This window comes from Porites lutea, chromosome 12 (genome assembly GCF_958299795.1).
Source record: "Porites lutea chromosome 12, jaPorLute2.1, whole genome shotgun sequence".
Classification (NCBI taxonomy): Eukaryota; Metazoa; Cnidaria; class Anthozoa; order Scleractinia; family Poritidae; genus Porites; species Porites lutea.
Genome location: NC_133212.1, coordinates 1,713,325 through 1,726,289, shown reverse-complemented (window position 1 = coordinate 1,726,289; position 12,965 = coordinate 1,713,325). Strand labels below are relative to the sequence as shown.

Genomic DNA, 12,965 nt, shown 5'->3' with positions numbered 1-12,965 from the left:
ACGAATAACAGACAAAAGACAAAAGGTTACAGAGATGTACAGTAAATGCCATGAATCAACTAAAAAAGTGATTATTCATGGAATATAATCTTCTTTACAAGAAGAATTTGAGTTTTGCTGCTGCTTTTCGCAGAAGAACTGAAAACTTTGCGATTATAGACGAGGAGAGACTTTAACTCAAACAATTATCTAGAACCCGATGACTACAAGATTAATTTTGTAAACATTGATTCATGTCATAAACATGGAATTTTGGGGGCCATTTTGCGGATGTCTCTCCTGTGAAAGGTCTCTAGAGGTGTGGAATAAAGAGAGATCAGATGGCTAGTGTATTTCCAGGCTAGTTTGTGACCAACCTGTCAAAATTAAAAGGTTGAGATTGTGAACAGCTACCGATCAAATACTTACCATGACCATTTTTTATACTACACTGCAGACACACTATATGTACAGCTGACATAGTACATGTACTTTGAACATTAACAAGTTGATTCAGAAAGGCCTTCTGATCAATTCTTGATTTTCCTCTGTTTAAGGCTGCGCTCTAAGAAAAATTCTAAGGAGCCCAATGCTCTGTAGCTGTGAAATCCAGGGTTCCCAACATATGATTTCCATCCAAAAGCTGAGATTTTTTAGTCGCCCAAGAACAGAAGTAAAGACCCTGGAGTGTTCTCCAGGAGCTGAGGCCAAGAGCACAACCCTGCAACCCTGCTGCATTGATCTGTAATTTTTATTATTCGTTTGGTTTTTAGTTCCGAGTAATATTGCCCTTTCCAAGAATGCAAGTCAGTCAAGTACATACACTGAACCAGGGAAATCCTACTCTGCTAGCAACGCAGTGGATGGAGATAGGGGTACTCAAGACTACAAATGTACACACACTATCCGAGAGAACAATGCTTGGTGGCGAGTAGACCTGGGGCGAGTAGAGCCTGTAGCTGAAGTGAATATAGTCAACAGAAACCATCACGCAAACAGATTGAATGGAGCTGAGATAAGAGTGGGTAGGTAGTCATTGTGGGAGATGCTGTAATCAGTTACTTCACCTAGTTGTTCAAATTTGTTCCTTGTTCATTTTGAAATATTTCAATTGCAGTGTAATATGAGATTACTTTTCCATTGGCTTTTAAGTTAAGATTTTTCAGAAGAAGATTATGTCAACGTGATCTCTGTGTTTTGTAAAAGTGTACATGTATTTAGTATCAATATCATTTTCTTCCTACATAGTTACATTCATGGAAAGTCAAATTTCCACAGATTCTATTTGAGTGAGTCAGTATATAGAGTGTTTTCACATGACGTCACGGCGGCCATAGTGGTGTCCCAAAACAATGAAACGGCGGCCATGTTACTGTCCCAAACCAATCCTCTGGGAGTTGAACTCTTTTCGTATGCAAACGCTTTCTTTTGTTCCAATAAATTTGCATATATGCTGGGCACGTAAGTCAAAACACTCTTTATATCGATGTAAAGGTTATGCAAGTGAGATTGCAGCACGCCCCTGATCTTGAAGTGAATGCCAAGATCGTTTCTTTGTTACCATTTCAGCTATTATTGTACGTGAATTGTGTTCAAATACTGCAGTTAATGTTACCTCATATTATCTTTTATTCGCTTTGCCAGGAAATGAAACAGCAAATGGAGGAGCAAACAACCATCTTTGTGCAAATATCATACACATCCCAGCAGGAAGTTCCAAGACATATTCCTGTAGTCCCAAAGCATATGGCAGATATTTGTACATCAGATTACCTAATATGTGGTTGACGCTCTGCGAGGTTGAAGTTTATTCCTATCTTAAAACAGAAAGTAAGAGCACTTTTCTTTCCTCCTGTTTATTTTGTAGGTATATGCATGATGCTTTTTTGCCTTTTACTAAACAAGTAATCTGTTTTAAAAATCGTTTTGTATTGTTTATATATAAAAAGTTTCTGTATTTTTTTAATCAATCTGTTCATTTTTCGTTTGTGGTGTTTGCCTAATTTGATACAGTTATGTGATAAATCCTTCTTACTATGGGAATTCAGTTGGTAACAACAGTTTCAACGGTGTAAACTCCCAAAAAAATTAAGTTTACTAAGATGCATTGTATTTTTCTGTCATTTTACGTCATTCTTAATACTGTCCATGATAATCAGAAAACCCTGAGAAATATTAAAAGGGGCGTCCTTCGTGTATACTGTATTGTATCGTGCCCCTCTTGCCGCTAGTTTCTTGGTGAGTTGCGGACGTGTGCCAGCAGTCACCAAATGACATAATACAGAAGACTGAAAAGACACTGACAATACCCAAACCACAACAAGATTATAGCTAACCTACAATATATGTTTTGCAACACCAAGAAAAATTGTTTTTTCCGCCGCTGATCAGGAGTGACGTCCTTCTCGCTCAGTGTTTGCGCGCTTTTTTGGTTTCGACTCAACATGGTTTTACTTTAAGTTCAGCTGATTGGTTCATTAGCTGGATTTGTCGGCGTCGTGATTGGTGGGAGTGTTAGCTTTGGTTTGAATTCATACGACACTCATTCCACAACAGTGGATAGGGTAAACTGAACAACCTTGCGTCGCTGTATATGAAAAACCAGCGGTCAATCTGAAGCTAGTATTTATTGAGCTTGTAAAGTCTCTAATGATCCTCTTGAGATTTCTAACGTCTTCAATAACTACTTTTCTTGGGTCGGTGAAAACCTAGCGTCTCGCGCATCACGTTCATCTCGCAATTTTACCGAATACTGGCCTCCTTATTATAATCCAAGCTCGTCCTTTTTTGATCCAGTTTCTCCAGCGGAGATTCAGCGTGAGATACTTTTGATGCCCAAAAATAAAACTTACGGTCTCTACTCTTGTCCTGTCCGTATTTTAACTGACGCTAGATGCGTTATTTCGGGCCTTCGCTCCATCATTATGACCAAATCTGTGCAAAAGGGCGTCTTCCCATCCAAACTGAAAAAAGCGGAAGTTGTTCATGTGTACAAAAATGACGATAAGCCTGAGCCAGGTAATTGTCGTTCGATATCATTACTGTCTATTTTCAATCGGATATTTGAAAAACTAAAGTACCACGGCCTCAAATCCTTTCGTGGTAAAAACGGTATTCTATTTAAGTCACAGTATGGCTTCCGCGTAAAACGTTCCACGCAACATGCCATTATTGACAGTGTTAATGTCATTCAAATACAATATGGACCAAAAATTTTTCACTTGCGGGATCTTTTTAGACTTAAAAAAAAGGCCTTTGATACCGTCGACCATTTAATCTAGCTTCCTGACGGCATCAGAGGAATTATCAATGACCGGTTTGTCTCATACCTTCTTGGTCGTTCACGAGTAACTGAAGTAGGTTTTAACTTATCTACCGAATGTATGAGCTCGTGGTGTCTCACAGGAGTCTGTGCTTGATCCACTGTTATTCTTAATCTATATTAACGACAATAGTTCACAACTCCTCGGCCAAATTCTCATTCTGTCTCGTTGCTGATGACACGAACTTGTTGTATGCTGCCACTAATTTGAAAATTTCTTTGCTAAAGCTAATTCGAAGCACAAGCCTGAGACCAGGTTTTCTTCGTCTGGAAATTAAAATCAACTTTAGAATGCAATACCCAACGAATTCCGTCAGCTCTGTAAGGGAGCTTTTAAAATACATTTTCATGATTTGTTGTTCTCGATAATGGAAACGGAGGATGATTATGTCAGTGAAGTGCCCAACAATCTGCTGCAAAAAATTGCAAAATCTGTAGCCACGACTTATTACACTAATTATTGATAGGTTCTTTAGTAAATTTGTCTTGTAATTCCATTCTGTAAGACTATTTTGTAACTCTATCTTATTTATCCGCATATTTTATTTAGTTTACTTCAATATAATCTTGTTGATAGCTTCTTTTAATTTAATATTTATGACTGCTGTAACCTTTCCACTCCACCCGCCTAGTCTAGCTCTTGCTATTTACGGGCGGGGATGGCAAAACGATGAGTGTAAAAATAATGTATATATATGGTGGGTATGGTAATGGTTATTTTTATGAAACTCCTTGTTAATCCGAGTTGTTTTTCTTTTCCAATCGCGAGCGGGTTGAATTACGAAGTGTTTGTTGTAAATGAGGACAATTCTGTGTCACTATTTCAGAAACTCTGATAAAACAAGAACTTCGTTCATAAGTTCATAATGTTCTCTTCGTGAAATATTAGCCAATGAGTTTACAACAAGAGTTCTTTGTAGACGTGCCCTAAGAAAGAATACTACACAGTCCGCTTACAGCTTTTGGAGTAGCATCACGAGCTGTGGATGGTAACCGTAATACACAGACTACATACGAGATTACAAACGAGACGTAGATGCAATTGGCCTAGTTCAATATGGAATCCATTTCCTTTTAATCCCAGGCCTGACATTTGCCTAAATTTTAATGTTTTTTTTTTATATATATATATAAAATAGGAAGGAACCCAAAATCGCGGCAATAAATTTGTTCTGCGAGTCTAATCTATTACGTTAAGAGTGATAACATGAAAATATTTTTTCCTCCTTTTTTTCCCTAAACTCAGGTTGTGCATTTGATCCAGTAGGAGTGTCGGCTAATAACGATATTTCTAAGCAGAGGTTTTCAGCTTCGTCATCTCTTAGCGGCCGCAGTCCATCTGATGGCCAATTAGAAGGATCCAATGCCTGGATTCCTGCCAACAATGACAACAATGCTTTCCTCCAGATCGATCTGGGATCTCGTTACCTTGTTTGTGCAGTAGCAACACAAGGAAGTCCAGATGCTAATGATTGGACAAAAACATACAAGATAAAGACGTCCCTGGATAATGTCTGGAGGACATTTTACTCTGAGGGTGGTTCCGAAAAGGTACATCCTTTTTTGCTGTAGATGAATTTATAGCGAAATTATAATCGTGGAGACACTAAGTAATAAAGGACTGTGTTTATCTCTTAACCTCGAGAACTAGGATTTGACATGTCGAAGTTGCTTTCGTTCCTTTCTCTCCCTTCCATTTGCTTCCCTCTCTCTTCTCCCATCTTCACCGTCTCTAGTTGTCTTATCCTTTTCTTCCTGTCTCCTGCCTTGCTTTCTTTTCCCCCTCGTTACTACAGCCTTCCTTCCTTGGTCTCTTGCTGTTTACAATGGAAACGTTAGGGAAATAAGTAGTAAAATGTGAAAGAAACTTACATAGACGTGATTTTCCTTTTAACATCCTTTGCCTTTTGTTCTGCCGGCGGGAGTCATCGTCAATGTAGTTGTAATCCTCAGAAATATCGTTTGTTTATATGTTTTTTCTCTCCTGTTAATTGTGAGCGGATAGGGTGAGACTCAGTGGCGGATCCAGGGGAGAGGCCCGGGGAGCCTGCCCTCCCTTATTTTTGGACCAAACTGAGGCTTGAGAGGCCGAAAAAAAATTCTTTTGGAGGCCGGGGTCCCCCATATCGGAAGATCTGGATCCGCCACTGAGACTTAGGCTATGTTAAAAAAGAACCAGACGAATTTTCGACCGGTTGAAAACTTTCACCGGACACGGAACAGTTCAATATTTTCGCTCTCTTGACACGGAACACCCGAAGTAGTTTGAGAATTTTAATTATTTTCAGTTGTTTTTCCATCTACCCATGCGCAGAACACTCCTTCATCTGAAATTCAGTATGGCGTCTCCCAGCTGAGTTAAAACGCATCCATGCAACCACTCCCTTGCTACACAAAAATTTAGATGGTTAAAGGTGATCACACCTAAACGCACGAATTTGTCTTTCATCCGCATTTTATAGAAGTTTTTGTTAATTTGCTCTTAGACATTTACTGGAAATGGTGACAGGAACAGCATTGTAAGAAATGAACTATCTGAGCCACTTGCTGCCAAGTTTATTCGTTTTTATCCAGTTACATTTCAAGGAAGGAAAGCATTAAGGGTGGAGGTGTATGGATCTAAGCAAGGTTGGTCTCTTAGTACATACCCAATACATGCAGTTCAAAAGACAAACACAGCATTAAAAAAATGCACTTTTTCTGAGTGTCAATGTATTTAACACGAAAGTGCAAATAAGGGACACTATTTTTTACGGGACCGCCATCGCTGTTGTTTCATTACGCTAAATTTGTCAAATGTTAGAGAATATTTCGCGAGTTGAGTTCTGAAGGTCTGTATCTCAGTTTAAAAAAAAAACAAAGGAAAGTCTTTGTCTTGTGTTCAGATTCTCAACGAAACGTGAAATTAAGGAGTTTCACGTCGTAGTCGTGCAGTGACGTCAAAGAAATGTACAAAAATACCTAATGCACGTGCAAAGTTGTTGTTTTGCTTATCTAAGGGCCCGTCCACATGTATTCGTTTTTGTTTGAAAACGGATATTTATTTTCTCCGGTTCAGCCTACCTTCCACACTCACTAATGCAGTGAAAACGGTCAACGAAACACACCTTTTCAATAACGCTCTCCAGAGTGGAGATTTTCGAAAACCTACTCGGCTTTTCTTTTACGTGTGGACGGACGAAAACTGTTTCGAATTCGGAATACGATGATGTCATACACCATATACTTCTAGCATAACGTATGCTTAATAATAAAGCTATGGCATTTCCATTGTTTTAGCGTTTTCGTGTGGACGGGTGACTACGATTCGAATTTGCTACGTATCCCTCCGTTAGGTCACTCATTAAACTTTTAAAATTTCTTTTGTTTTTTCGTTATGAATTATTAATCAGTTTTTGAACTCTTTTTTAAATTTGCATCCGCTTCATATTAGTGACAATTACAAAGAAGGAAACAAACGAGGAGGGACAAAATATAATGAATCTAATTATTTAAAGCACTTTTTTTCTAAAGTAAAGGAGAAAACTCAACAGAGAGGAAACAAGAAAACGTGAAATAAGCATAGAAGTACAAAGATTGGTCAGGCAGTAAGTAGGAAGCCTAAGCAGCGACGACAACGGCAAAAAAGCAATAGGTTTAGCCCCGTCCACATGTATCCGGATAGTTTTTATTACACAGATTTTTACCTCCATTTGCAAACAAATACGCAAACTCCCAGTGACTGTTTTCTGTGAAATATCTGTTCGGAAAAGCAGAAATTGTCTAGATTTTTTTAGATGACCGTTCCATTCATGTATAATTTTTGAAGCCTATCTAATATATTCCTTACGATTTTGTGAACTTTATTTTTTTCCATTTCACTCCCCAGGTTAAGCCTTTTTTTAGTAGAGAAAGGAAACCTAAAATTTTTGGAACCAAAAATGCAATGCATAGAAAAATTGTCTCCTTCGTAAAACTCTAAATTGCAGCTAAAATTTTCGCAAAAATAATGCTGAAGCCCTTGTAAAAAGATTCAAGCTGCCCTGGGATGACCGAACAAAAAAAAATTTTTAGCGCTACTTAGAATACATTTCTAGATATCTAAAAAATTATTCTGGTTAGCCTAAAAAGTGTTTCAATGCATTCAGGAGGAAACTTTACGTCCAACTTTAGACCAAAATAACCCCAAATCTAAATATTAGTGCAAGAATGAATGGATCTATATCAGAGATTTTGAAGTCGTTGAAACTCGCAGTCTGTATTATCAGGTTTAAAACCTGATAATCGAAACTGCTCGGTTTTTAAACAGTACATAAAATTCGTAATAAAAATGCCATATATTTTTTCTTGATGTTTTTACAGGTTGCTTTGAATCGTTTAAGAATGAACGATTTCAACCGACCAGGGATTTTACAATTACAGCATCCTCACAACTTAGTAGTCACCAAGCAGCTTTTAGTCGCCTTTATGGTACTGACAGTTGGTGCAGCTCTTCAGCATCCCTACCTCAGTACTTACAGGCTGATTTAAATAAAATTGTAACAGTCACAGGCGTGGCGACTCAGGGAGATGCTAAAAGGGACAACCGGGTGACAAGCTATTTAATCCGCTATGGATATGATGGTAAAACATGGATTAGTTACGGAGCTGGACAGGTAAATTTGCATCATATATTCCTAGGTCTCAAGATTGGCAATCGTCCAATTACCGTCGTCTAGTGTTACCCGTGTGGCCAAAATGAGACGAAATACGGTGAAACACTCACCTCGGGCTTGAGACAGAAAAGTATCATATTGCGAGCTTTGTTGTAAGCGGTGACGAGTCTCTGGCTTCAAAACGTAGGTTGTAGGAGTCGAACAATGTACCAATTTTTAGTCCGACTGTCCGATTACAGCCTGCAATTTGAAGCTCCGCAATGAACCTATTTGTACATTAACTGTGTGTGACTATCGAACGCATAGGCGTACGGGCCGGAGGGGGGGGGGGGGGGGGGCGAGGGGGACTGCAGCCCCCCCAAAATTTTGGGCAACTCAGATTTTTGGGGCAGCAAGAGAAAATTTGGGCAAAGCCACCTTTTAAAGACGTTTCCATGTTTTTTTATTAGTGTTTTGAAGAGATAAATATTTTCTATTTTAACCTGAAGTCGGCGTAATAATCCAGTTACATACACACGAGACAGTGGTTGCCAAGCACCTGAAACGTTTGTGGTTATAAGGGAAGGGTATCATATGCTGATTTTTTTTCATCGTTTGGCGCTGTACTGCAATGGGCTATTTCCAATCGTGAATTGATTACAATAAACTTCTGCCTAACTTCATTTCTAGAATCATCTCTGCTAGTAGAACAGTGTGTTGCAGATAGCATCAGCGATGGGTCTGAAAGTGAAGAAGTGGCTGACTAATTCTCAGTTTAATACGAGAAGAATCTTAATTTTATTAAAAAATCTATCAAGCGTGTTAAATTATTCACTAATTTGTTAAAGTAGACCGAAATGTTTACAAAACCGCTAACAAGAGCGCCATGGTACATACTAATCAAATCCTTCTTTGTAACAATTGACCAGAATTAATTCTCAAATAATTCACACACGTTTTTAAAAGATTGAAACTGCTATAAGGTGAAATTGCATGTCAAAAGCGCTTCGTTTTCTAGAGATAACGGCTAACATCGAGAACGATTTCACAGTGAGAAATAATGCTGCAAGTGTAATAGGTAATGGCGTCAGTTCGTTGCTTTGACAACTCCGATGTCATTGCAACCCAGATCATGACAAATTTTCATCTTTATCTAATACAACTGTGGTCCCCGTGGCAATGTTTCCAAATGTTTGTTTATGGCGACGTAGTTTATGCTCAAACTTGGTAGGTATTGACCCTGAAAAACTGTATCGAGCCACTTTCATATGCCAGTACGGCCTATGTTGTTGCATCGTATGGCCCTCTTTTCTCTTCGACTGTTTTGTAAAATTTGGGCAACTTACAAGAATTTTTTGGGCAAATGGTTTACCGCCCCCCCCTGGCCGAAAATTGCCCGTACGCCTATGATCGAACGTACTAAATATTAGAAGCCAATGCAGATTCATTCACATCTATAACTCTTTGAAACTTTCAAGTAGACTTCAAGTGAGTAAAAACAAAATCACACAACCTTTTAACTAATGAACGTTTAAATCTTACCTTTAGTCGGACATAATGAGTAGACAGATAAAACAGAGAAGATTTGACAACTTTTCTTGTTTGTCCGTTAATTATTGGAACTTCAGTCGAGGAACGGGCCCCTGAACGGACGTTTGCAACCCCGGTTAGGCTGACTCGTCCCCAGTCACGAAAAGCGTGACTGGAGGGAGCGCGAGGGGTGATGGGAAGGAAAAGCAGAAAAATTCCTCCTTCCCATTACCTCTAGCGCTCCTCTTCAGCCGGTTCGGGAATATACCACAGATTGTGGTGTCCTTTAAATAAAATTATTTGTATATCTCCACTTACTTTGTTCTTGATCTACCACTCAGCATTTGACTGGAAACAGCGACAGAAGTACCATTGTTGTCCACTGGTTTGCTCCCCCGTTTGCAGCGCAATATGTCAGAATATTTCCCAAAACATATACTAATGCAATATGTATGAGAATGGACTTGTTTGGCTGTAAGGATTGTAAGTATAATTTGTTACAGGGGGATTTATAAAAAAATGAATTAATGGGATACATGTGCTGCCGTATACAGTCAATAATTTATAATAATAATTAAAAATTTATAACTCGCCTTTTCCATGCAAATATGATCAAAATTGCGTTACAATGCCCTGAATGTTAAAAAAGAAAAGAAAAACTCAAATGTATATAGCAATTTAAGCTAAAAAGTAAATTAAGCGTAAAAATTTGAATAATCAAACGAGCTTAATCTTGTCAATCTTAGTATCGCACGCAGCCGTTTTTGTCTCGTCACACAACGCTCCTTCCCATCTTGCTTCCACGGTTAACCAATGAGAACAAGGAATGTGCCTCATTTTGCCCGCTAGCCACATAATAAGTACTTAAGTGCTATTTGGTATGATGCAGCACTTTCTAGCCTGCGCAAAGGAAATGGGATTGAGACATATACTTGCACGCTAACTGCTGTCGTCGAAAACGGCGGAATCTGCATTTAAGAGTGAAGTTTGTATCGTAATGCAAACCTTTTCTCCAGTAGAAAGTGGTTGTATAGGTTGTCCTACAACGTCGAGTTCAATTTGCAATTTATTTACACGAGTGTGTTTTTCAAAAAAGTATCAAACTGGCAAAATTCACTGGATCAACATTCGTTCACTAAACATCCCCACAATGCAATTCGATCGACGCAACACCTGAACCCAGTCTCACGCGCAACCTCAAAGTGGCCAATAAAGATTTGCGGCACCTGATTGGTTATTAAACAATTCTATTGATTTTTGCCAATCACAATGCTTCATTCACTGATAATTGAATTATATTTCCTCGTTTTTGTACTCTGTTTACTTATAGGCTGTTTACAGTCCTCTATTTTTCCGATCGACCGCTCTGCATTACGGGCGGCCACCATATATCTTGGATTTGTATCAAATATACTTTCTCGCCTCCCTCCCCCCGCATAAACCCCACACACTCAAAACCCCGGCTCGATCTTGAAACTGCATTACTGCTTTCAACGAATCAGATTCAATGAACCTAATGGAGTGTAAAATTGAGATGTTGTATTTGATAAGTTTGCCTAGGTTATTTCTTGTCGTCTTTTCATTAAATATTTGCTTGTCTCTTTCAGACCAAGTTTCGTTGCCGTTAAACGTTGATCTTGATGATGTTGGTCTGATAGCCAACACTAGTCAATCTGTGACCCTGACCTGTGTGGCTAGTTACAGCCCTCGACAACCCTCTGGGTATAGTTGGAGCAAAGATGGAGCGGGGCTGTCTGACACAACCCCCTCTCTTACCATACCATACAACAATGCCAGTAATATCTACAGTAACTCTTGCGCAAGAAAGCTCACTTCAGCCAGTGGAGTCCAGTGTAATTCAACCTACCAATGCTCTGCATCACTTTCTGGAATACAAGGCAGTCATCTGACCACTGCAAATGTTATAGTGTCCTTAAGTAAGCAAAAATTTGTGCGTACCTTGGAACGCCTTTTTGCTCGTTATCGTGAATGTGAAAATTAATTTAATATACGGGATGACGCAGTTTTCAATAACTAACATAATTGAAGTTCTTTATAAGGACACGAAAATATTGCATTCCAACAATACATGACTGCAAACGGTACTAGATGAACAAGGAAGTACTTTCTAAAAAATACCTCAACCTTTAACGTATTCTAAGTGGGTAACGTATTTTTAACGCGTTTGTTTATTCGTTGATTTTGTCACTTGCTCAACGGTTTAAGTGCTGGGTTCTAGATAACCTTATAAGTAAGGCTCATTATGAGGCACATTTTTGTTGTTTTCAGAGAAACTAGGCAAGCCAGTTGTTCAAGTTAATCCAAGTGACGTTAAAGCAAGATCAACATTAGTCACATGGTCGTATAATCCTGGAGCGGATGAAATGCCTGTAACTGCCTACAATCTTGAGTATCGAAATAGTACTTCTACACGCGATATACCTTTGGGACTTGTATTAAGTAAACGGATTAACAACCTCAAGCCATACACAGCCTACAGTGTTAGGTTGATAGCCGACAGTGTCTTAGGAAAGAGTCTGTGGAGTAATTTCCAGAATTTCACAACAAAAACTGCCAGTAAGTGTTGATGCAATTTAGATGCAGTGCTAAGAACAATAATTTAATATAATAAGTTCTTCAGTCCAAAATCATCGCCACATCGTTTTAGCGGCCCCAGTCAGTCGGGTAATGAAATATTAACTACTTCTGCTATCATCTCATCGATATTTTCATTTTGAAAAATCTGAGGAACTGCGACAGATAAAGTTGTGCAAGCAAACTCATTCAGTGATTTTCATGTAGTAATCAGGTGTCCGGTCATAGGATAGAACTATTCTGATTGAGGATAAATCAATCTTAACTTAACTTGTCACTTTCTCTTTTTAGAGCCTGAAGTCGATGTCCAGATCGTGAGTGTGACAAGTCCTTCTTCACAGTCAATTCATGTGAAATGGCAGGTAAACATCGGATTTATTTTAACAAAAACTCGTTCTTGTCCATAAGTACTTCGTTTCTCAAGAGGGTTGCCTATTATTTCCATGCCTCTCCAAAGACTATTACCCAGTCGCTATTGAGGTGCACGGATCTTCTCCTCGCCCTCCCCCTCCAACCTCTTCACCCCCCCCCCCCCCTCCCCCACCCTCTACGCCTCCATCTTCTCTTATCCCGAAACTCATAAATGGCGACTGTGTACGAATCTGGTTTCCTCAAACAGGAGAAGCTGTGTAACCAGTGCCATCTTTGTTCATTCATGTTCACTACTTTGTGTAAACAACGGAAAAAAGTGTAGCCTTGAACTTGTCTGCGTCAATCCCGCAAATTTATCATTGTCAGATCTTAAAGTTTCATGGCATTCACTGTTAAAAGGTTTGAACATAAACATAGATAATGGGGAAAGGAGACTTGTTATGAAAGCTGGCAAACATCGAAGATAAACATGAAAGTGCTGCAGGTTATGTTGGGAGGTTTGTAACGGTGCACAATCCTTTGTTTTTTGTTCTTGAATTATGACCAAAGGAATT

At 39.0% G+C, this 12,965-nt stretch overlaps 2 protein-coding genes across 2 annotated transcripts; both read left to right on the top strand.

Moving 5' to 3' along the window:
• The first annotated feature begins 244 nt into the window (after window positions 1–244).
• Window positions 245–2,552, top strand: LOC140921865 (fucolectin-like). Its single transcript, XM_073371863.1, has 4 exons — window positions 245–323; window positions 753–1,004; window positions 1,624–1,809; window positions 2,461–2,552. The coding sequence occupies exons 1-4, from the start codon at window positions 245–247 to the stop codon at window positions 2,550–2,552; spliced, it is 609 nt and encodes a 202-aa protein (XP_073227964.1).
• A 351-nt stretch (window positions 2,553–2,903) lies between these two features.
• Window positions 2,904–11,621, top strand: LOC140921863 (lactadherin-like). The gene is made up of 6 exons (XM_073371862.1): window positions 2,904–2,997; window positions 4,548–4,852; window positions 5,788–5,929; window positions 7,643–7,935; window positions 9,786–9,927; window positions 11,052–11,621. The coding sequence occupies exons 1-6, from the start codon at window positions 2,904–2,906 to the stop codon at window positions 11,444–11,446; spliced, it is 1,371 nt and encodes a 456-aa protein (XP_073227963.1). The 3' UTR covers window positions 11,447–11,621.
• The last annotated feature ends 1,344 nt before the right edge of the window (window positions 11,622–12,965 follow it).